Raw genomic sequence first — 25,947 nt, forward strand, 5'->3', positions numbered from 1 at the left:
TCAAATCTTTGTTAACAATTTAATGATTGGAATAAACCAGAACAATTTTTTGATTTTATTCAATTTATTAATTAAACCGATCACAGACAGGTTTACTACATTTATTATATACCCCCCCCCCCTTTCAGAAAACTTTTAAAATTCATCCTTAACGATCACCCTTAACGATTTACTCTTTGTATGTCAAAAAAAAAATTATTTTAGCGACGGTAGAAAAAAAAAGTTTTTAAGCTCGTACACTTATATATAATATAAAATATGCCTTACAGGAATAATGTCAATGTCATAGAAAATGTCAACTTTAATATTTTTCATAAACGATTCACAACGACGATTTCATTTTTAATCGTCTTCTGAACAATTCTGATAGAAAAATATTTGATTCTCTACTGAACATACGGAGATAAATTCCAACGAGAAAAAAAAAACAATGAAATCTTTGTCCTCGCCAACGAGATGAAGGGTTGATTTTTAGGTGCAATGGTCACGGGAATTTGAGAAACGTATTTTTTGATCGTTTGAACTTATTTCAAGAGACTAGGCACCCAGAAAACAAAAACAAAAATTGCTAAAAAGAGGGTAAATAAAACCTTACTTAATCAAATCCAATCAAAAAATATTTCTTTAATAATAATTCAAAGTTTTATGGGATCAAATCTACGATAAGAGATATTTAAATTTTACAAAAGCATGGCTATCGAAGATGGATGGAATAAAAACGTCACCAGTGAAAAGACTAACAAGTGAAAAAAAATAATAAATGTAGCATTACATATGATTTAACAAAACATTGATCGATAAAGGATGGGGAAAGAATAAAAGACTAAAAATGGCGACTCGTCTCCCGATTGATCTGGTTCGAACGAGTTGTAACTGGCTGAGCGAGTGAGAGAAAACATAAAGCATGTGATTTGAGCCGGATTGATTACAGATTGTTCATGTCTCAATCACAATATTTCAAAGAGTTTCTTCAGCTCAACCATGAGAACCCAGTCTGTCTTTGTCAGCTCGTCTCTGAAGTAGTCCTTACAAGCGTCGATAGATTCACGGGATATCTGAACAAATAAGAATAAGATAAAGAACAAATCATCAAGTACTAGACAATTGTGGATACTTGGATCGAGATCAAGAAGAGCAACAAGATCAAGATTTTGATGATAAGATCGCAGGCTTTAGAGGGGGTCGCGCGATGCAGCTAGGACAGACTACGGGCTGCAAAACCACTGGAATATATATTTTTTTAAATTTCAAGTCGAGATAAGACGACATTAAATAAGTCCATTTTTTGAGGCGTTTCCGGGTTAAGCTGTTTACAAGCATCTCGTGACCTTAATCAAGGTTAAAATAGGAATTAAAATCACTATTGGATATGGTTGTAAACTTGATCATGATAAAACTTAGGATAAAGATAAGGATTATGATTACAATCATAAATAGTTGATCAAATTAGGATCGGGAAGAAGATGAGGATTATATTCGGGATTATAATCGGAATCAATTTCGGGATTTGGATAAGATCACGAGGTTTCATGATTAATATTGGGATCTGGATTAGAAAAGAAAGTCGCATGTTTGATAAAAATAGAATCTGGATTAAGATCAATAAAAAATGGTGTTCATGATCTGATCGGTATCGATAGTGTGCTCTTGGTTTAAGCATCTGGAATAAGATCAATGTTAGGTGCAGGATACGAATGAGGATGAATACTTACTCTGCTGATAAGAAGATCTGTCTCGTCAAAGTGTCGACCAAACATCTTCGGCGCCTCCCCCGGGACAGCCTCAATCTTCACGCAAACCTCGTCTCCTTTACGCGCAAACTCAACATCCTAGATCAATATTTTATATTAAAACATCCTAGATCAATATTTTATATTAAAACATCTTAGATCAATATTTTATATAAAAACATTCTAGATCAATTTTTTATATTAAAACATTCTAGATCAGTATTTTATATTAAAACATCCTAAATCAATATTTTATATAAAAACAAAAAATATGTTTTGCCCAACCACTCCAATTTTAAAATATTTAATCATTCCTGTAATCAAACAATTAATAAGAAATTTGATTCGGAATCATGAAAAAAAACCGAATTCTATCTATGTAATGAAGCTCTTCACTCATATAAATAACATAAAAAAAATACGAATTTGTTAAAAAAAAATATTTTTTCTTCGAATTTGATCTTTTTTAATTCTAAATTTGTTTCTCTCAAGTATTTCTTAAATTCCAAGGGCAACGTCGGGCTCTTCAGCTAGTAACACGTAAAAATGACAAAAAATATTTGGATTATAAAAGTATGATCCCTCTCATGGCGTACCTTCCAACTAAGTTTATTACCACGGATACTTTAATTTCCAAAACAAGACTTTTCATTAATTTTATTTACCTTGCTGTTGTGCTGTATCCCTGTGCATATTCCGATATAGATAAATTCTTTGCTCGGTACACAGATCGGAGTTCCAGTTTTTATGGTTCCTGCTTCAACCTTCACCCCACACACTATAGGGTCTCTAGATAATAAATCAAATCAAATCAAATCAAATCAAATCAAATCAAATCAAATCAAATCAAAAATCAAATCAAATCAAATCAAATCAAATCAAATCAAATCAAATCAAATCAAATCAAATCAAATCAAATCAAATCAAATCAAATCAAATCAAATATCATGAATTCTAGTTTCTACCTGGACATGTAGACGTGTTCTTTCATTATCCTCAGCTTACACGGGAATACAGCAACAGATCTAGAAACAAACTAGATTAATAAGATTAAGACATCTAATGTAGTTTATTAGGTAGTGCTCAGGATCCGGATCCGGATTCGTTGGCTTCCTTGATCCGGATCTAATTCCGCAGAAGTATGCGGGTTAACAGAGCTATGTGACAAAATATCAACCAACAACTGTAAGAAAGAAAACTATTTGCTCTGAAAACCCAAATCTTAACTGTTAAAAAATGGAGATTATCAATATCATTCAATTTGAATGTTTCATTAAGTTTTAGCACAAACATATGCAAGAGAAAAAAACGTTGTAAAAAGAACCAGGACCCAGATCTGGATTCGCATATAAAAGTAAGACAAAATGTTTAGCTAAACCTGAATTGTTCCTTTTTCTGTTTGGCCAGATCTGCTTGATATTCAGTAAACCTAAATTATTTAAAATCACTTTATTTGGGAAAATCACTGTATTTGGGATTTTTTCTTCCGATTTCATTTAAAAAGAAACAAATCCAGTAGATATTATGGGTATGCCAGCTGCATTTTCCAAATTTATACAAGAAACTGAACTCATGTTTGAAAAACTCCTCTCGTTTGGCGAATTCGTTCAGCATAACCTTGAGAATTTTGCCCGATTTCCCAGATTAATTCGATTACAAATTGTATGATGATGTTTGATAATGCAACTGGTAGTTTACCTATCGAATAAATGATAAATGATGTCTGCCTGGAATATTTTGACTCCCTCCCTGTCCGCCATCTCCTGGGCGTCTCTCTCAACCTACATCAACATGTTCATGTACAATGTACATACGTGGTTTTACTGAACACAATATGTTCAGTACATGTTGTACACTAAGAAAACTACTGTACAATAACGGTTTTAAGAAAGCAATGCAAGTAAAATAAGTTAAATATTTCTAAGGTTTATGAAGAAGGTTTAATAGAGTGACAGGATACTGTGACTACAGCTGAGTTTTAATATTGATTGTTCATCTTTATAATATTTACCTTGACGTCAAAAGCCAGAATGACGGCGTACTTGGCTTCGTGTTCAAGCATAGTGCTGGCACGCATTACGTCACGTCGAACAACAGGACCAATTCTAACCTAAACAAACCAAAAATATCATTAATCAATCAATTAATCAATCAATCAATAGACCATCCAGCCAATCCAGGATTTTAAACTTTCATGGATTTTTTCTTTAGATTTAACACAATTGCCAATGAAAAGGGAGGGGGGGTCAAGAACTGAGACTTGAATCCCTGGAGAAAAGAAGTTTTTTTTCACCCTTTTAGACACTTCTTAATTTTTTTTATTTTTACATGGATAAATTTCTTTACCCAATTCAGCGAATAACATCAGAGAAAGTAAATTTCCGATGTGCGCAAACATACCAATTATTGGAAAAAATTATTTATAAAAAAGGGGGGGATCATGTTAGAAAAATATATAGACCCCTGCGTATAAATGAAGACCATGACTGAATATAAAAATGTTTCAACATACCCCAGCATACGGAATTTTCGAAGCTTTTAAAAACTCGAGTAGCGCCTCTAAAGACCCAAGAGTTGACGCCTGCACAAACACTCCTGAAAAAAGTTCACAATTCAATTCAATTAAATTAAATTCATTCAATTCAATTCAATTCAATTCAATTCAAATAATTCGATTCGATTCAATACAACTCAACAAGCCAGGGAATGTCCAACAGCTTCCTAACCTAGCTGGGGTACGCCACCTTCACGATCCCCTCCAGAACAAGGTTTTTTAACCTGACATAGTTTAAAAATAATGTCAAACTCAAAACTAAATTTGAGCCATGATACCGGCCCTACCGGTCCGAACCCCTTCTGCCAGAGAATTATATCAAACAAATGGTTAAAGCATATAATTAAATGATTAGAGAGGGAGTTTCCCTCCCTCCGGGATTTTTATTTTACGATTTTTTTAAAAAAAGATTTTTAAATAATGAAAAATGTTAAAAGTTATGGATAAGTATAATTTGGGGTTCTGTATTTCCTTGGCATATATTTAAAGGTGATATTTAGCAGTATTTTTGTTATAAACATTAAACAGATTTTATTTAATATGCTTTTAAATGATAGCCTTTATATTCGATTAAATAAATGGTTAAAATAAGAGAATGGAAATCTCTCAAAGCAGTCCCGGCTTTACAGTTTGGTGGAGCGCTGCGTTTAGTTGCGCATCTCATATCCTACAGGGGAAGTAAGAAATGTACACATAGTATAATCCCCCTTTACCCTTCTTCCTACAAACCTCCTAATTTCTCTCCTACCTGCTCCACAACTCGAAGTCAAAAGAATTATTTGGAGGCCTCAAAGTATAGAAACAAGAAAAAAGAAGCAAGATGAAAAAAGAAAATTGAACAGGAAAAAATGGAAGGGAAATCTCTTGATTAGATATATTGATATTAGAGATGGAGGCTTGGAAGGCGTCCACCCCCCGGGGAAGGAGGAGGGGGTGAGATGATCGCCCCCCCTCCCGGCCCCCAAGAAAATATCATGGAATTGCCGTCATTGCTTAGTCAGGTGCAACTCATTAGTAATTAATTTAATACAGAGTTCCGAGAAAAGAAAGCAAGATCCTCAGCTAGTTCAATTAAATACAGGGTTTAGAAAAAAGCAAGATCCTTTAAGAATAGTTCTTACTTGTAAAGTGGCAAACTACAAGGACATCCAATTTTTTTCAAAATTAGCTGAAATATGAAAAGAAGAAAATGAAATACAGAAATCTCAAAATATTTCCATCTGATGATCTATGATTTGAATCCAAGTACCAAAATATTAAACATTGAAAAATAAAACTATGTATCCCTCTAAACACACCTTTTAACATGAGATATGATCAAAACCTTACTAAATATTTAAAAAAAAAACACAATGGAGCAAATTGGCAAAACTTAAAGAAATATTTATGGCGTGAAAAAAATGTTGACTACAAAAGTTGGAAGTTGTTATATGCCATGAAGTGCTCACCTCGGTCTTTAAGTTTAATTGCATTAAGAGCGCTTTTAAGATCTGCTTCAGCTTCCTCTTTTAGTATTTCAACCTCATCAGGATTATTCGCTACTCTCATACTAGAAATAGTTTGTAGAATTATTATTAAAATAGATCTAAAATTAAGAATCCAATATTTATATCAAATGCTGTAAAGTTACTATCAAGCCAGAATAACAAGTAAACATTTAATACATAGCAATTGATTGAACCGCGAAAGAGTTGGTTTTATTATTTAAAGAGACTGTTTAGGAAAAATGAATCAGAGTATAGGCTGAAACCTAAGCAATTTAGGAGTTGATCGAGACCTATTAGAGTTCTATCTGATGTTCCTGTCTCGAGATATTGATATAAAACTGTGTCAAATTTAAAGGAAAATATTTTTATTTAAAATTTTGTATAAAACTAGTAGGTTTAAATAGATTATATTCAGCAATTGCTGAATATAATCGTCTTCCTGTTTCATTTTCAATTTTATTTGGGTAACTGTTTTAATTTAAAAAACCTTTTTCAGCATGTACATATGAACTACACCACACACTTAACTGTACGATAAGAAAATTGATCAACTCAGAAATCGTAAAATCAGATGAGGTTAACAACCAATCAATTAATTTATCAACTAATCAAATAAAACAGAAAAGTTAATTTTTCAGTCGGACAATTGTTGGAGAAGTTGAATATTAAAGAAATGTATAATACCTGAGTCCAGCAATAACCTTTTCCAACTCCTTGGCAGCAATCTTGACACCTTGAGCTGCATGAAGCACTTTATGCTCAGTATACTGACTCTAAACAAAAAAGAGATTCAAACTAATGCTTCTGAAAGTTTCGTCATAGAAGGTAATTAATAACAAGTTCAATTACTTCTTTTCTAAGACACTCAGTCGATAAATCCTGCGGCCCCAGAATTATGAAAATTTTTTTTAACTCGACACAATAATTTGTTTTTGACCAAATTATTTACTACTTCACAGATTATTAGATAAAGCCAAGATAATACAAAAAAACTTTGCATATGAAACTAATAAACATTACACAATCGGAGGGGGGGGGGGCTGTGAGAATACACTAATAAAAGCCCAGAAACTTGTACCTTAACTCGAAGATCCTGCATTTTAGACGGAGTAAGGAGAGCTTTCACTGTCGTAACTATAGGTCCATCTGTACCAGCCAACACTAGGGTCTGTCCAAACTTCAACTGTCCGTTCACCTATAGTTTGTTTTCTTAAAAACTATTTCATTAAAATAATAATTATGACAGGAACTAAACGGGAACCCAACATTGAACCCCCAGACCGCCTTGCAGTGCATGTACAATGTACATGCAGCCTGCGCTCTGTAAAAGCAGGTACTTAAAAATCAGTACCATTATCAATCATTCGTCAAATTTCTTATGTTAAAAAACACTTACCAATACAACGTCAATTGTGGTTCCAAAACCACCGATAGCTTTCACCTCTGAAGATTACCAAAATTTAAAATAATTAATCACTTGATATTATATAAGAGGAAACGTTTATAAATTTGATATAAAATATAAAAATTAAAGTAGATTTTGGTAATTTCCTAAAACTGTTGCTTGCACTTCTTCCGTGTAAGACAACCTGAAATAAAGTAACGGCGTTGGGACTTTCTTAGAAAGACATTTCATATATAACAATATCATAGGTAGGACATTTCATGGATATGACATTTCGTAAACAGAGAAGATTTTCCATAAACAGAGATTTTTCTATATAAATGATATTTTCCCTTGTCTATAAAAAATCTTTTCTGTCTATTAATTGTGTTAATCTCGGTTAGACTTATGACGTAGACCATGTCTTCCTTCTATCTATGTCTATCGTAAATTAGTGAAAAACTGTTAATGGAAATAAAGGTTTTTACAGATGAAAAAGTTGAAATTAAGTCCTTAAGAAATTAAATAAAGTACTCTTCATATGTAATGTTTTTTTATATGTTTCGTTGTCTTTCGCGAACATTCGCTTTAAATCTAATCTTGTATCTTGAACTAAGATCTGGCAAAACGCATGGATAAAGAACGGATTGAAGTCATACATTTATTCCCTCGGTTTGTTTATATGCTGAACAATATCACAAGTTATTTACCAGTATATGAATAAAGGACATTTTACAATACAAGTCATTTACAAGAACAATAAAAGTTAAACAATGATAAAATATCAATTTCAAATTTAGAAATATACTAATAACGCTGAGGGAGGCTCTGAATTCCTGCTAGGCTTTATGTGTACTGATCTAATGTCTGTACTAACTGTACAACGGTTTAACATTCTGTTGGACTGAATATAAACAAGGCTGGGTAATGTACTGCAGTTTAAGATCCAGACTGGCTCGTGGCCATAGAGGAAGTAACAAACAGAAGTTTCTACCATATCTATCCATGAACATTAAACGAAACACGTTTTAGCAATGTGTCTGGGGAGTATTTACATTTTCCCTTGTCTAGTTGCAAAATCTGTCCTTGGAAAATCTTCTGTCTATGAAATGTCTTATCGACGAAATGTCCTATTTATGAAAATTCTTATCTATAAAATGTCCTATCTATGAAAATTCCTATCTATGAAATGTATGTCTATCATATGTCTTTTTATGAAATGTCCTATCCATGAAATATCCTATTTATGAAATGTCTTATCTATGAAATGTCTTTCTATGAAATGTCTTTCTATGAAACGTCTTTCTATGAAATGTCTATCTATGAAATGACCCAACGCCAAAATAACTATGTAAAAGTATTACTTTAAAACTAAAATGTGACAAAAAAGTAGATTTTCACGCCCCCCCCCCCTTTTATTCAGAGTTAATTTTTCCGAGCAGATTTACATACCCCTGCTTTCTCTCCCCCAGAAATATTAAACATAATTTTTTTACCGTTTTGCAAGGAAGGTTTGTGATAGTTGAACAAGCATGGCCATGAGGTTCCCCATCCCGTCTCCACTGTGGGCGGAGGTCGGAACCAGGTTTATGTACTCTTTAGGGTCGGGGTTCTAGAATATCAAAATAATCAATTAATCAATAAATCAATCGATAAATCAATCAATAAATCAATTTACCAATTAAATCAATTTATCAAGCAACCGGTCAATCAACCAATCAATCAATCAATTTACCAATCAAATCAATTGATCAAACAAGCAATCAATTAACCCTTATAACCCAGTATAAAAGGGACCACTATGTGGAACCCACAGACCATCACAAATTTTAACACTTGCAGAAAAATAGCAATTTTACTTGGAAATTGCTTAATTCTTCTAAATATATATTCTGTATTTTGGTGATACATTGCCCAAATCCCCGAAAATGTTTCCCAAATATAATAAAAAAAATTGGAAAACTTTTTCTCAAATAAGCTTAAATTGCTCAGTACGCACCTCATAGAAAAGTGATGCGTTCAATCCTTGTTCGTTCAGGCCGAGAATAACTTCATCCTTTCTCTTCTTAAACTCCATCTAAATCAGCATTATTAATATCTTGAGGGTTTTCTTTAAATATTCGATCGAACAGATGAAAAATGGATTAATTTAAATGTTTTCCCAACTCAATTTCGTAATTTTAAAGAACAAAATTGATAACAAATCTTTATAAATTACTTACTTTACTTATTAATAAATCTAATACATACTTTATTTTGGGTATGTCGTCCAAAGATGCATTGATTTAACTGTGGCTCAGTAAATTATTATTCGGCTCATATGATTGTTGCCATTTGGTTTTAGAATCAACCAACAATTCCTTAGCCAATCATTGTTATTGATAATTGACAAAACAGCTTTGAGGATTTGTTCATTACTTGTTAGACGGTTTATATTGTTTACAGTTTGATGATATACATTAAAGGGAGGGCAATATATGGTGGTTGAACTGAGATTGCAGTATTGTAGAGATATTGTTTAGGATTCATTTGAGGCATAGAAAACGGTTTGAAGATATATAATTACTGAGTTTGAGCGCAAAGTCGCCTTCCAAAATCATTAATTTGGGTGGGTACGTTTAGAGAATTGGTTTTTTAAATTATCAAATAACGACGAGAAAAAATATTGCAAAAATGCTGAAGTAAACTAATTAGATGTTTAGGAACATATTTCTCAAAAGAAACTTGTCAATAAATTAATGTTAGAATCAATTAGTTCGTTTATCATTATATTGAATTTCTTATTTTCCATGAATTTGTTCGCCGATTTCTAAAAATTCTTCAAACGTCCTCTTTTCATTAAAAATTCCAGAAAATCTGCAGAAAATCTTTGTAAATAATGAGAGATTACAGAAACTAATAATTGAACAAGATTATTTATTTTCCTTGATAAGAGTTAATTTTTATTTTCTCATCCTGTTCCTAAACAACTAATTATGTAGAATTTTGTTTACATTTTTTTCGTCATTTAATAATTTTAAAAAACCGATTTTCAAATGTATCCACCCAAGTCGATGATTTTTAACGTCGACTTTGCGCTCAAACTCAGTAATTATAGATCTTTAAACCGTTTTATAGGTCTCCTAATGAATCCTAAAAAAATTCTCTGGAATACTGCAATCTCAGTTCAACCTGCATGAATTGCCGGTAACTCCCTTTAAATCAACTAAGTTTTGATTGATTAATTGATTGATTATTTTACCTGTGTATTATGCTGTTGCATCTCCATAACCTCTCTAACGTCCTTGTGCCTGTTTGCTTTCCATTCGTACAATCTATTATATAAGTGTATTATTATCACCATCCATCCATCTGTCTATTATGCGGCTCCTAATAGTGTGATTACTACCAGTTAACCCCCCCCCCCCCCGGACCACATTAGGTGTCCAGGCCCATGAAATCTCTTTACGAGGTAAGATCTACAAATAAAACTAAATACAATTTTGCTTTCAAAAATCAAATTAAAAGACATTAGTCTTGTTGTCTGTTAACATATAAATTATTTTTCATTCACTAATTTTTATCAGTGTATTTGTTTAACCTGTCTATTTTGTTAAGTGCTACAATAAATGGAGTTTTCTTCTTCTTAAGTAGATTTAAACTCTCTATTGTCTGGGGTTCCAGTCCGTGCATAATATCGACAACTATCAGATAAAAATTTAGTCCGTTGTGCATTTATCTGCGATGTGCTTTTTGATTTTGTTCCAAAATTTATAAACTGTATACACACTGCACACTGTGCATATAGCAAATTCCTCGTAGGAAGGCGTGGTTCCTAGCTTGGCGGAGGGGGGGATAGATAAAACTCCTAAGAATGCGCGAATACCGGATAATATTTCTTTAATTCTCTCTCTCTATATTCGTATCAAAAATCCAACCTGTCTCACAGTCATAATAATCATTAACATTCGTATGAAATTAAAATCAACATTCGTATCAAAAATCGAACAACATTCGTATCAAATTAAAATCAACCTTATTGTATCAGATTCATAATAACCATCCTTAACCCGTACTATCTATAGAAACAAGCTGTCATGGCAAGCTGTCATAGAGAGAGAGAATTAAAGAAATATTATCCGGTATTCGCGCATTCTTAGGAGTTTTATCTATCCCCCCCTCCGCCAAGCTAGGAACCACGCCTCGTAGGAAGGTGTTGTGAGATCGAAGACGACATTTAATTCATTCAATGTCGGAGATGCTTTATCAATTGGAGTACTGACAATCTGAACTAATGTAAAAATTCCTTTTTATTACACCATATCGGGAATAAAAAAGCATTTAACATGCTTTGAATTTATTCAGATTATTCAAATTAGGTTATAATTGATCCATAATTCAATCCTCATATACAGAACAGGATATCAAAATTTCCTTATATACAGCCTTCAAATTTTTACTTAAACATTTTTTTCTAAATGATTATAAGACCAGTTAAAACTTATAAAGGCTAAAGCACAAATTCAGTAAGTGAACAGCTGACTTAAGTAAAACTGAGAGTTAGTCCATTCGACCATTAGTCCAATTAATATAGCACCAGATAATTACATCTCATGTTTCAGTAAATTTAATGACACTGGAACAAAGTCAAGATTTAACATTGTTGTAATAAAGTACATTTGTACTTGTAAATATTGACACTTTGCGTATAAATGTACATTTTGTAAACATATTCGCTTCGAAAAATATTTTTCAGAGTTATTTAACAAATATCTAAAATACTTTTAAGAAGTTAGTCTTAAATGTCGTCTTTTATCTTTCAACACCATCCTTGAACAGTAGGAATTCATCTATATACGACAGAAACGCAATGTGACTAGACACTGCACAGTGGTGAGTGCGATTAAATCGGGAAAAATCCTTGGTAAATATTAATTCAAAAGCTAAATTCAAGCTAGGATGATTATTCAAAGCAGCTTTCGCTTAAATGTTTTTTATATAATGAAAATAAAAAGTTATACAGTTTGTCATTAAAAATTTTAATTCCTGTACCAGTCAAGTTTGAAACCTTCAACGCAACGTTGGATCTGCAAGAAAGTTTTTTTCTTGAAGAGATATAAACCCCTTTCAGAGAATATGAAGTTTGCAGGTTACATATTTTTAGGAAAAGCAACCCCCCCCCCCCCAAAAATACTTTCTCCTTTGTACCAAAATGTTCATTTTCTTTCGCATTTCTTACGAACAATTTGTTTAAGGACTAAAAAGTTTGCCTAAGATTGCTATATCACAGAGACTGCTCCCTCTGTCCCTGAGGTTACTAAAGGATTCGTGACCAGGTGTATCAATGATAAGGAGGCCAGGGAGCTTCAGTGGGTTAGAGATAAACTCAGGAACCATCTTACATTGCTCCTAAAATAAATTAAATGTCAATACGAATGTTTCTAAATAAAAATAAAAAGGTCAATAAGAAAGTTTAATCATGAATGGGAATGTTCCACTATTTAAAAAAATATATAATTAGGGGGACACAACTAAGCCTTTTTACCACTAAATGATATTCCCGAGGTTCAGAATGACTGATATAAAGTTATTACCAATTATAGCTAAAAATCCCGCAAATAATTGTAAATAATAAGATATTTTTATGCACAACGATAAAAAGTGAATAAGAACAAATATCTAGCGTGTCTTCCAAGGTTTAAATAAGATAGGTTTATGTTTTTTATTATTTACAACTACTTTACAGGGAAGAAAAGGAAATTTTAACTTATCACAATTTTGCTGACAAAGTAGTTGTACACAATTTTATCGTCTTTTTCGATGAAACTGCGCGAATGTTTTCACGAAACCTTCGCAGAGCGGGTGGTTAGTTTACTTTATCAAGGGAAGAAAAGTAACGTTACGTCCCTATGTTAGGGGAATCATATCATAGGTCAGTAATATTTGTTGAAAGGCGGTAAAATCAGTTATCACGGTTACCTGGATGACGGAAATAGGAACATTGGTTGCTCCGATCTGCTGAGTAATACCACCTGCCTCTCCGTCCTAAATTATTTTTAAAAATAAGACTATATTCGGTCCTCGCCATTTGGTACAAAATAAACTTTTTTTCTTTCTTTATATTCAAATCTTAAAAAAACTGGATTTAATAAATTAAAGAAAACTGATATAGAAAGCTGATGAAAACCATAGTAGAGAGTCGGAAACTTTTTAATTGGAAATCAAAGACAATAGATCACAACTTACTATTTTAAAAGTTGTTTTATTTACCTGGACATTCGTTCTACGCAGCTTGTCAAGAATTTTAGTTTTTCCAGTGTCTACGTGGCCAAGTACACAAACCACAGGGGCTCGCAATACATCTGTAGTCCTGAAATTGAAGAGAGTGTCCTTGTTATTCCAATTGAAACTCCATTTAAATAGGGCCATACCCAACTTTCATTTCTACCCTCGTTTCTGTAGCATACATCCGTGATTGCTTGTAAAGAGAAACCAAAAATCAGTTTTCAACGAGAGAAACATGTACATCTGCTCTGTTCTTGAATGGTCAGACAGCTCATAAAAGTGTACTTTTGTAGATCAGACTTTATACTAAGTTTTTTTAATGTTAAGTCTATTTCTGTAACAATACATTTTATATTGCTTTGCAGAGAAATTAAAGGGCCAATATTTGGTCTGGGTTGCGAACCAAATTGATCTTAAGAACCTATAATATAGAATTATTTAAAACTTGCTGAAAAAAAAACTAAAAACTTTTTGTTTTAAACAAAATCCGTTATTATAGTAAGATTTTAATACAGAAATAAAATAAAATTAAAATTGACGCTGAGGTGAGTTTTAATTGATCATGACCATTCGTGACCAGTTATAATTTGATGTTTAAAGAATTACAAACTACTGTTCGTGACCAGTTATAATTTGATGTCTAAAGAATTACAAACTACTGTTCGTGACCCGTTATAATTTGATGTTTAAAGAATTACAAACTGATGTTCGTGACCTGTTATATTTTGATGTTTATAGGATTAAAAACTACTGTTCGTGACCCGTTATATTTTGATGTTTCAAGAACTACAAACTAATGTTCGTGACCAGTTATAATTTTATGCTTAAAGAATTACAAAATGCGCTCAAGAACATAATGTTGTGAAGCGGAATCATGGGACTGTAATTTTTTTCACAAGGCAGTAACAAATAATTGTCTAATAATTTAATTTCTTAGCAACGAAGAGCCCACGTTAAGCCCACGTTTGAGTGCTAAATTTCTTTGCAGAACATGTGCATTGTGCAGTGTGCAGTGTGCACCCCCTGAGATAATGAGATGTAAGTAAGATGTAAGCCTTGCTTAGTAGGATCTGTTAGCGACCCATGTCAGACATGCATTATGTACGTGTCCACATTGCAGCTCAAATTGTTACCCCATTCCGTCAAGTCCTACACCAGGACTAGTATGTGAAGAATAAATAATCAAAAAAGCAAAATTAAAATATTAATTAACTATGTTTTTAACCTGTTCTTTTCATTCTCCTCCTTCCTTAATCTAATTCTCTCCAGAGCCCTTCTTCTCTTCTTTTCTGCTTCTGCCAGATCTTCTTCCTCTTCCTCCTCCTCATCATCATCTTCTTCACTCTCATCCTCACTATCATCATCCTCGGACTCAGATTCATCCGAGTCCTCATCCTATTTATTAAAATACATCATTAACATTAAAATACTGCATACATCCTAAATCTTAAAATAAATCCTAAATATTAAAATACATCCCAAATCTTAAAATACATCCTAAATCTTAAAATAAATCCTAAATATTAAAATACATCCCAAATTTTAAAATAAGTCCTAAATATTAAAATACATCCTTTCGATTCATTCAGCAATATTTCGATTTTTACATGTAGCTGTTAATGGCTTCATAGACATCTGAATTTTTTTAGGAACACTTAAATGTGTATTGAACCATTTGAGTCTCGGTGGCTGCAAAAAGAAAAAATTTTATGTATCAGGGTGATTTGGGTCACCCTAATCTAAAGTCTACACTCTACATTCTAAATATCAAAATCTAATTTTTAAAACAATTTTTTTTCTCTTTATTACCTCCTCCTCTTCATCTTCGTCATCCTCCTCTGGTTCTTCCTTCACCTGCTCCACAACCTTCTTCTTTTCCTCCTCCTCCTTATTCTCCTTTTTCTGCATTAGAAACATAATTCACCATTTGAAACAAAATGTTTAGATAAATATTTAAAAAGGAGAATTGATAATTTCTAAATTTCTGAAGTTAAAATTATATATTTCCTTTGCTTTCTCTTCTTCTGTGTCACTCTCTATGTCCCAAGCATCCTTAATATCCTAATTATCAGCAAACCATTTATAAAAATTCAAAATGGCCGAAATATTCAAAATGCAGAACTTAAATTCAAAATGGCGGAAATATTCAAAATGGCGAACTTAAATTCAAAATGATCGAAATAGTTAAAATCGAGAACTACAATGCAAAATGGTCTAAATGCAGCAGAATCCGTCATTTTTTAGTTTACAGTCCCAGTTATTTCAGCAAAAACAGCTCTTGGGGCAACTGCAAGCAAGTTTGCAGCAGCCATTATTTTGTCCTGCTCAACAGCTCAAACTTTAGGTGAATCAAAATGGCGGCCGTTTGTAACAAGAAATTAAAATGTCTGAAGAATCAAAGTTTTAAGAATTAATAAATCTGATAATTAAAACAAGCCTTTATTTCTTCCTCCTTTTCCTCCGTTGGCAATTCCTAAAAACAAATATTATAAAACTTATTAATTTTTTAAAGTTTAACTAGTTTTACTATTAACGACGTACATTATCCATCTACGCTTTAATGAGAAAGATATCTTTGCTCTTAAGATATAAGTTTGAAAGGTTATAATATTTTTTTAACTCTCTCATATTGATAAGTTTTGGTTAGTTGATATTTCTTGTTAACTAGCAAATTTACCTCCGGTAGTTCAGCAGGTGTGTCCGTGGAAGCTGTGTCCTCTGTTTTCTCTTCTCTAACCTCATTCTCCTCCTCTTTAGCCTCTAACTCCGGGGTCGTCTGCTTCTTGTTCTTATTCCTTGGTTTAGCTCCGGGTCTTAGTCTTTTCTCACCGGCCACAGGTACATTTACTCCCTGGTAAAAACATCGTTAAGTTTAATTTTTTAATTTTTCTATGTTTTTTAAACCAAATAATTGTTTCGAGTTGGCAAAACATTTAAAGACAGCTCTTTCTCACTTTGAAAATTATTTTTAACGAATGCCTGATTCAAAATGGTGGACTTTTTTACTTTATCTAGCAACTAATTTTTAAGATGTTGTTAATTTCTGGCCTTATGGGACTGAGGTTGTTAAATCAAGTAAATTTACATTTAAAAAGAGGGACATGTCCGATTCACAACAGTCCCCTTACAGCTTTTATCTGATAATTTTTGCAAACTACTATACCAGTTGTTATTCTAGTTTGAAAAGTGTTCAATATTGATAATTTCCATCAATTATATCTGCAGATGAAATGCATTATTGCTTAAGTCGCTTTTTAAAAAGTTGAACAATTAACACAGATATTGGATATCAAATCCATTCTTATTCAGACAAGGCTTTTAAGGGTACCGTTGTGAATCGGACATGCCCCTCCAAAATAAATTACTACTATCGTCCCTATAAAAAAAAGATTTTATGGCAATATCCATTTTTTTAGTGCAAAATTTCTCAGGTCACTTAATGAAAGAACCCGTATTTGAAAATTATCAATATTTTGATAGAAAAACATGAATATATATTATATATATTCCTTAATGTTGTTTAGAAAATGTTTCAATGGTACCGTTACGAGTCGAGCATGCTATTATTTAAAAAAAGGGGGGGGGGTCCCAATAACGTCGACAGTTCCTATTTAAGTTTAATGATGGTACCTGAGCCCGCATCGCTTCCAGCATAGCCTCTGCTCTTGCCTTAGCTGCCTTCTGTGCCGGAGTCAACAGTTTTCCTTGGGCCTTCAACTCTGCTTTCTTCTGCTTCTCCCTCTCCTTCTTCGCGGCTCTCTTCTCCTCCTCCTTCTTCTTCTGTTCCAGCAACTCCTTGATTCTCAGATCCTCTAACCGTTCCTTCTCCTCTTCTTCCAACCTCATTCTCTCCTCTTCCTCCTTTTGACGCTGAAGAACTTCCTGCATTGCGGCTAGGACGGCTTTGTTAGGCTTCTTCTTTTTCTTATCTTCCTCCTCTTTTTTACCCTTCTTCTTTTTTCCCTTCTTATCCCCACCTTCTTCTTCTTCTAATTCTCCTCCTTCAGGAGTGGCCTCAGTCTCGTCTTTAACTCCCTTCTCTTCTTTTTCAACACTGTCCTTCTTTTCAAGAGTCCCCTTGGACTTCTCATCCGTTTTCTCTTTCTGCTTTTGCCTTTCTCTCTTCTCTTTCTTCTTCTGCGCGGCGGTTTTGACTGTTCCGCCGACCTCTTCTCCGTCTATAACCTCAAAACCAGCATCCTCCGCCTCTTCGGTATCTGCTTTAGGTTCCGCCTTCTTCTTGTCTTTCTTCTTCTTCTTGTCCTTTTCTGTATCTGAACAAATGAAAATTTAATTGGTTTTCAGCAGTGCTTGGGATCCATTCCATTTCAGGATCATGGTGATAAAATGATTAACTTTATTGATAGATTGTTTCCAAAATACATTATTTTGTATTACTGATCTAGCGCGTTCCCGGATACGGGTTTTTAGTTTTAAGAACTGGGTCTTCTTTAAATTACCTGCAAAAGCATTTTCCGCCTCGGGGGGCGGAGCTTCATCATTATACTCCGCCCGTAATGCGGCCAGCATTGCATCTGGGCATTTAATTTTCAAATTTTAGGCCTATATTGTGAAGTGCTGTATTGTTAATCTAAAAATGTTGTGGCATATTGTATGGACTAAGATCTTATGCGTAGCAGATTTGATAAAATTGAGATACTAAATTTGGCAGATTTTATGTGGCATATTTTTTCTTGTAATAGGTATTCATCCAGAATTAACCTCGATGAACATTAAACCCCTGTGAGTGTATATTGTAAACTTCAGCAGAATTTTCCATGTATGTTCTATTTTATCTGAATGTTATCTAAAGTTGGTTCATGAAGTATCCTCTTTTTTTTATAGAAAAAATATCCTAATTAAAGGGAGTGACCGGCTATGTAAGGTAGTTGAACTGAGGACGCAGTGTTGTGGAAAACTTCTTTGGGATTCATTTGAGACATATTTCACTTTTTAAAAGTCTGTATATCCTGAGTTTGAGCGCAAAATCGACGTTCAAAACCCCTGATTTGGGGGTGGATACGCTTTCCGAATTAGTTTTTTTTTAATTATTAAGTAACGTCGACATAAAATGTAAAAATATTCTACAATAAACTAGAGACGTCATGTTTAGGAACATTTTGAGAAAATAAAAATTAATCTTATCATCGAAAATAAGTAATCTTGTTCAATTATTAGTTTCTATTACCTCATTATTCTAGTTTCTCGTTATTCACAAAGATGTTCGCAGATTTTCTATAATTATTATTGAAAAGACGACATTTAGAGAATTTAAAGAAATCTGCGAATAAATTCAAAGAAAATTAGAAATTCAATATAATAATGAAAACGAAATAATCGATTTTAGCATGGATTTATTGATAAATTTCTTTTGTGAAATATGTTCCTAGCCATCTAATTAGATTACTGTATAATTTTTACGTTATTTTTCGTTGTCGTTATTTAATAATTTAAAAAAAAACTAATTCTGAAAGGGTATCCACTATCCACCCCCAAATCAGGAGTTTTGAACGTCGAATTTGCGCTCAAACTCAGGATTTAGAGATCTTTAAAAAGTGAAATATGTCTCAAATGAATCCTAAAGAAGTTTTCGACAACACTGCATACTCAGTTCAATTACCTTACATAGCCGGTCACTCCCTTTAAAGAAAATTTGATCTTCACTTGTCAATGCGAAAAAAGGTTTTATCCAGATTTTTACTTTTTGAAATGAAAATAATAAGAATTCGAAAAAAAGAAAATTTGAAATGATTTTCCTAAATCCTCGTCATCGTCATCATTCTTCTTTTTCTTCTTCTTCTTTCCTTTCTCCTGGACAACAAATAATTAGATTCATTAATTAGATTAGATTAGATTAGATTAATTAGATCGGAATTAATTTTTAATTAGATTTAAAGGGAGAGACCGACTAGATGGTAGTTCAGCTGAAAGTATTTTTTTGTAGAGAAAAACTTAAGGATTCATTTGATACCAATGAGACATATTTACGGTGTACAATTTTTAAATAAGAGCGTAAAGTCGTTTGTAATATTTCACTAGTTGTTTCAGTCAGCAGAAGAAACGCTTTTGTTACAATTCCTAAATAACATGGACAAAACATGTAACAGATTCTATTCTATAAAGTAGTTGTATGTATATAAACAGGTTGAGAAAAATAATGAACTATCATTGCAATAAGTTATTTTTAAATCTCGAAGGATTATGCAAATTCTTTCAGCTATGTCACTTGTTGCGAGGTTTTCTTTATTATATTTGTGATGACGACATTTTAAAGAAATCCGCGAACAAAATTATAGAGACAGTAAAGGTAATGATGATAATGAAATGATCGATTCTAAGGTTCTACTATGGCTTTCATCGATAATTTCTTTTAAGAAATATGTTCCTAAACAGCATAGTACTAGAATAGTAATTAAAATAAATATTTTACATATTATGTCCGGGTTAAATGGTAAAAACGTTTATTCTGCTGACTGAAACAATTAGTGAAATATTAGAAAAGATTTACGCTCTTATTTATAAATTATACACCGTAAAAATGAATTATTGGTATCAAATGAATTCTTAAGTTTTTCTCTACAATACTGCACTTTCAGCTCAACTACTACATCTAGTCGGTCTCTCCCTTTAAACCAAATCATTAGGACAAAAATATTAGGTGAAATGTAGGGTGGAAGTTACATTGTTTTAATAAGACAGGAAAATTTAGAAATTATAGATTTTCTACCTTTGATACTTCCTGTTCGTCTCCTTTCCCTTTCTTCTTCTTCTTCTCTGGTTTCTTCTCCTCCTTCACTACTTCCTCTTCCTCCTCTTCATTCTTCTCTTCATCTTCGGAGGGGAGGTCATCCGCCATCAATAAACTGAATCCACCCTACAAATAATTATGTTAAAATTAAGTGTTTTTTTCTAATCGACATTAATTCTACACAGTGCTTGGATCCTCAACATTTTGGATTGCTGAATCAGGATCCGCACAAGTATGCAAATCCACGAATCGGGATACAAGGGGCAAAATATCAACAAAAACTGTGTATAAAAACTTGTTGCTCTCAAAACCCTAATCCGGATTCCGGAATGATGAAAATAGAGAACTATTAAAAATTTCTTTATTTCTGAATTGTTTTTATCAAGTTTTAGCATAAAAATAACCAAATATAGAAGAAATACAATTTGAAAATTCTTTTTTTTGTAAAAGAAATCTATGAATCGTAAAGATATGTATATTGCATATGACCTAGAACCGATCCATTTTTCATCCAAGAGAAGTAGAAGTTCTGATTCAACATAGGAATTGTGAAGTAGGAAATCATTTAAAAATTTCGTAAATAATGTAGAGAATGAACGAATGTCTAATTTTTTATATTAAATCTCTCAACAATAACTTCTTAGATCATCAAAATATACTCCCTTGATATTTTAGCCTGTTCAAAAGTAAACGCATATTTGAATGTGTGAAAAAAATGAAAATAAGGACATAACAAGGCAAATTCAGCGAAAAAAAACATAACTAAATTTTTTTTTAATCTTTCACACTAAAATTTGAGATAAAAAGAATTCCTGCTCGAAATAGATCTGATAAATACTACCTTGCTCACTGCAGGAGCATCGTCTTCGCTGTCCGAGTTCGCTTTCTTCTTTTTCTTCTTCTTCTCCTTCTTCACTGGTTTGGGAATATCTTCATCATCTTCTTCTTCATCACTTAGATTTAACTTATCCATTCCCTGACAATATGTCAAATAATTAACAATTAATTCAAGCCAAGTATATATATATATATATATATATATATAAGTTATATTGTATCTTCAGAATCAACCAATCAATCAATCGATAAATCAATCAATAGATAAATCAATCAACTGAAAAATCAATTGATAAATCAATCAATCAGTCAATCAATCGATCAGTTAATTGGTCAAGCGATGAATCAACCCAACAATTAATAAATCAATCCGTCGGTCACTGGATCGATCGATCAGCTATTAACAATATTTACTCGATCTGATCTGATCTAATCTGATCTGATCTGATCAAGTTTAGATCTTGAAGGGAACGGAGGGTGGAACTGAGGGTTCCACCCTGATAGAAAGTTTCGACCCTTGCCTTGTGATCAAACTATGCTTCTGTTTTAATTTAAATCTTCCCCCTTTGCACATTTCAATTTCACCATCCGTTTCCGATTTATCATCGAACCAAAGAGGAGACAAAAATATCACCTTTTCCATATCTTCCGAAATCGATTTTTCCTTTTTCTTCTTTCGATCTTTCTTCCCCTTAGCACTCTTCTCCTCAATCATTGATTCTTCTTCAGAACTGTAAAAAGAAAATAAAAATTTGGAAATACTTAACTTAAATTCTTATTTCTTTATCAAAATGACCAGCACCGATGCGTATTTTTAACAAAAAATTGTCGCCTGTGATAGTAAACGTTTACGAATTTTTAGGTTGCACTGTCAGTTTCTTAAAAATAAATCGGGACGACTTCAAAATGGAACATTTTGATTCCGAGTGTTTATGGTTCCGTAAAATGTGTCAAAAGAGGATTTAAAGGGAGAGACCGGCTTAACAGTGTAGTAAAGCTGAAATACAGCAGAGAAAAAATTTAGAAAATACATTCTAAACTTTTTCTCTACAATACTGCACTTTCAGCTCAACTTCTATGTCTTAAAAAATTTAACATTAAAACCAGGATAGGAAGTCATATTAAAATAATAAAATTGATTTCAGTCTTTTATGAAAAATAGCCAACTTATTCCTACCCAGTTTCACTGTCCTCATCCTTCTTAGACTTCTTACCCTTGGCCATTTTTTTCTCTGAAATGTTGTTTTAAATTAATTTCTAAATGCAATTAAAATCGAACAATAATTGGCTTCATTGTTCAGTAAAGAAACTTTTGAACATTTCTAGATCAAATAAGCTTTAAAAACAAAGCATAAGTCAAAATATAAAGTTTATTTTATTTTATTTTCATTTCAATTAAAAAAAATATTTTTGAAATATCCCAAATTTTTGGGAGAAAATCCGGGAACAAATCAAAACTTTATAGAACACGTGCTAAAATGTAAAGCTAAATCAACTTTATAGCACGCTGATTACTTTATAGCATGTTCATTATGAAATTCCCGATGAAGTGAGAAAGAGTGATAGAACACAATAGTTTCATAAGATACTTTTTGACCTTTGTACTCTGACAAATTTTTAAATTCACAGCCAAATTATGGACCATTAAAAGTTTCCAAATCGTAATAATCAACATTGATCTTTTGAGTTAATTCTGGTTTTTTTAGATATAAGATGTATAAACAGTCAAAATAAATGTTAGTTATGTTTAAGATAAATAAATGAATAGGAACAAAGAATTAATATGAATCTCGTTTAATATAAACAAAAAATGGATCGAACTGAGAATTAATGTAAATCTCGTTTTAAATAAACTAAATAATCTGTGAAGTCAAGTTAAAGTTATTGGTCAATAATTTCATAGGAATCTTGTCATAAAAACAAAAGCTCATTTACTATTCGAAACTACAGATATCGCTTCTCATCTATAAGAACCTACATTGCACTTGCAAATACTGAGTTCCCTTTTATCGAATGCTGTTTTTCTGACGGGTATATCATAGCTAGAGAATTACCCCCCCCCCTTTTAGGTATTTTAAAGTTTATCATACTTGAATATAACACAAAGAACACGAAACTTTTCTCCTTATTTAAAAAACCATGATAATTATCCACATTGTTGAGTAAGGTTACGTTTTGACAGTTTCTGGAGCGAGCGCAGTGGCCTTGTGATCAAAAGTGTTGACCAATGAATGAAAAGAATTTAAGCGAAACAAAAATTCCGTTGTGGGGGTGGGGGGCACAATTCTCGGGCTAGGAAATTACCCATCTATCTAATCGTTCAGTACTCCCTCTACTCACGCATCTTGAATCTATCTCCTCTTCCAATACTCCCTCTACTCACGCATCTTGAGATAAATAGATTTGAACTGATCAAACCCTGCTAGGACCCCTGCTCCAGCCACTCCTCGGAGCATATTGACTCCTGCTCCTCGATACAGGGCCCTTAATCCTTCCTCGCTAGTATTCCATCAATCATTAGATGAAAAAAACAAAGTTCATCATAATTTTTGAAAAAAGGTTGAGACTTACTTTTTAAATTATTTGATACCAAAGATATCAGTTCCAATTCATTGCAATCCCGGGGGCTCATCTTACCTAGGGGGGGGGGGGGGGGGGGGGGGACAAAAAAGGGAAAATTCAGAAATCAAATGGCAGCTTCTTTTCACCTTATTAATACTATTTTATATCAGTTGTTTTCCTTAAAAATCATTGATTTCCCTCAATTTACCGAAATAACGCAATCGCATATTTCTTTTAAACTGATGCGAGAGAAAAGATTATTTCTGTGGAAAATCTGTTAAGAAAATATATACCCCTAACGGTACCTTGACACGTTCGGCTTGATTCTGTATGAGCAATTTCATTCTCTCCAGAGGCGCAGCGCACGTTTTGGAAATGATCGCCGCGCTTCCCGAGAGCATGAAGTTCTCAGCGAACCCCAACTTCTGTGAAGGAACCTGGAGAACCATTATTCAACAGAATCTTCACCTGAAATTAACAAATATTGCAATCACAAATAATTTAAACCGTTTTTTTACATTACCTCTCCCCCTGTATTAAAAAATTAACTGTGGCCGCAGCGCCAGGCCCTCTAGCATGTCCTATGGCCACGGCGCTCGGTCCCCTGACCTGTCCTATAGTCGCGGCGCTCAGCCCAGATATTGTCTTGACTTAATTTAACCCTGGAATAATACTAAGTATATTTAAGAAGACAATTGATGCAAGGAGGGGTTGGAGGGACGTTCCAAGCAACTTTTTCTAGAATTGAGCCTCAATGGCAGTAGATCAGTTTTCCGAAACCCCAAACATCGTATATTAGGACTGAACCGCCCCTGACTTCAGGACCGAGCGATAAAAAAAAAATAATGAAAATAAGATAGTAAAAATTTATCAAAAAGATTCTCTAAATAAAATACCAGAAGTAACTGAAGCAACAGCTGGTATGCATTTAATTCGTTTGTTATCGAAAAAAGAAATGTTTATAGAGAATAAATGAGCAAATGTAAGACAAATTGAAGTTTTTAGAAATAAACACAGGGGTAAACTATCACAAAATAAAAAATGTGCCTTAAAAAAATTATTATTCCGACAAGCATTTGTTTGGTCGTCTGCACTTTATCAGATTTATCTTGATGAAACCTTAATTTCAGATTTAATTTTCACATTTCTTTCCTTGTAATAAATAAGGCTAAATTAACGTAATTTGGAAGATAAATTAATAAAATTTAATGACGCAACAAAGGCCAATTCAGAGGAAAAAAGCGTACACGTGAATATTTTGAAAAATGAAAGCAAAGTACAAATAGCGGCATTGACGCGTTAGTTGTCATTTAACAGTTGGGGAAGCTTTCCGCGGGAACGTTAGGTACACAACTTAGTTTTAAAATATATTATAGATCTTTATATTAAATGCACAAGCTCAGTATATTTCATATAAGATAAAATTTATTGTTTTTCCATTGCAGATAAATTTTCATTATATTTGGTAGACGGATTTTGAAAAAGACGACATTCATAATTATTTTTAAAAATTACCTTTTTCATGCTCACTACACATTAGTTTGTAATAATCATATTTTCTCTTTAAATGTTTTCAATTCATTTATTCATGAATTTCTGGTTTCTACTTCTTTTCTTTTTAATACTATCATCAAGGGCGGCTTACGATATTTTTAAGTCCAAGAAAATTAACAAAATTAATGTTTAAATACATTTTTAACAATCAAAGGAAAGAGACTAGGTTGGCCCCTGCTAGTTTTGCGGTCCAACTATAAAGAGCCCAACTCGGCCAACCTAGTCCTTTTGTGCTATATAGGTCTGAATTTTTGCAGGGAGGAATGTCCCCCCAATTTTTCATAAGGGGATGTCTCCCCTTTCCCTCGCCCCCTTTGTCGCCTCTGGTCCTACATTTTTTTCTCTCTTCAATCTTTAATCTTCTGTCTGTATAGTTTCAAAATGTCACTATAGTCTGTAACTCTGTACATAAAGTTTTGCTTGAAGCGTTACTTACGTGTAAAGCTACTTAAAGAATTTCACCTACATCAATTAGTTTCCAAATATCAATTTATGTAAACATTGAAGTTAATAAAAAACTAGCTGAAATGCTCGGCGTTCAAGGGCGTATGCAGAATTAAATGTAGGGAGGGCAAAATTTGCCCGAAGCGGAAAAAAATTTGTTTGCCCCCCCCCCCCTAGGAGCTCCTGGGAGAGGGAAAAAATTTGAACTGTAAATTCAAAACATTTGGCTTTTTGATATCAGGCATAAGTATACGATACTTTAAAGGTACACATACAGTCCGATTACCTTGTAAGTAATACACTTTATCTCTCCTTCAAAGAAAACTAGCAAAAAAAGCAGTTTCTAAAAATTAAAAAATAAATAAATAAAAATAAAAATTAAA

The 25,947-nt window shown here is 32.9% G+C and overlaps 1 protein-coding gene across 1 annotated transcript; it reads right to left on the reverse strand.

Annotated features, from left to right (window-relative positions):
* Window positions 1-42: 42 nt before the first annotated feature.
* LOC111701224 (eukaryotic translation initiation factor 5B) lies at window positions 43-22,290 on the reverse strand. Its single transcript, XM_023472413.1, has 32 exons — window positions 22,182-22,290; window positions 21,639-21,735; window positions 21,009-21,143; window positions 20,147-20,293; window positions 19,176-19,230; window positions 17,880-17,954; window positions 17,050-17,693; window positions 16,097-16,270; window positions 15,857-15,892; window positions 15,427-15,471; window positions 15,229-15,321; window positions 14,645-14,814; window positions 13,405-13,504; window positions 13,114-13,179; window positions 12,405-12,543; window positions 10,736-10,838; window positions 10,397-10,469; window positions 9,155-9,232; window positions 8,652-8,767; window positions 7,323-7,360; window positions 7,168-7,214; window positions 6,850-6,966; window positions 6,456-6,544; window positions 5,733-5,833; window positions 4,243-4,325; window positions 3,742-3,840; window positions 3,429-3,511; window positions 3,109-3,159; window positions 2,696-2,755; window positions 2,396-2,519; window positions 1,713-1,829; window positions 43-1,055 (listed from the first exon to the last, which is right to left on the reverse strand). The coding sequence occupies exons 1-32, from the start codon at window positions 22,226-22,228 to the stop codon at window positions 948-950; spliced, it is 3,510 nt and encodes a 1,169-aa protein (XP_023328181.1). The 5' UTR covers window positions 22,229-22,290; the 3' UTR covers window positions 43-947.
* Between the last annotated feature and the right edge of the window lie 3,657 nt (window positions 22,291-25,947).

The sequence above is a fragment of the Eurytemora carolleeae genome, unplaced genomic scaffold (assembly GCF_000591075.1).
Source record: "Eurytemora carolleeae unplaced genomic scaffold, Eaff_2.0 scaffold175, whole genome shotgun sequence".
Lineage (NCBI taxonomy): Eukaryota > Metazoa > Arthropoda > Copepoda > Calanoida > Temoridae > Eurytemora > Eurytemora carolleeae.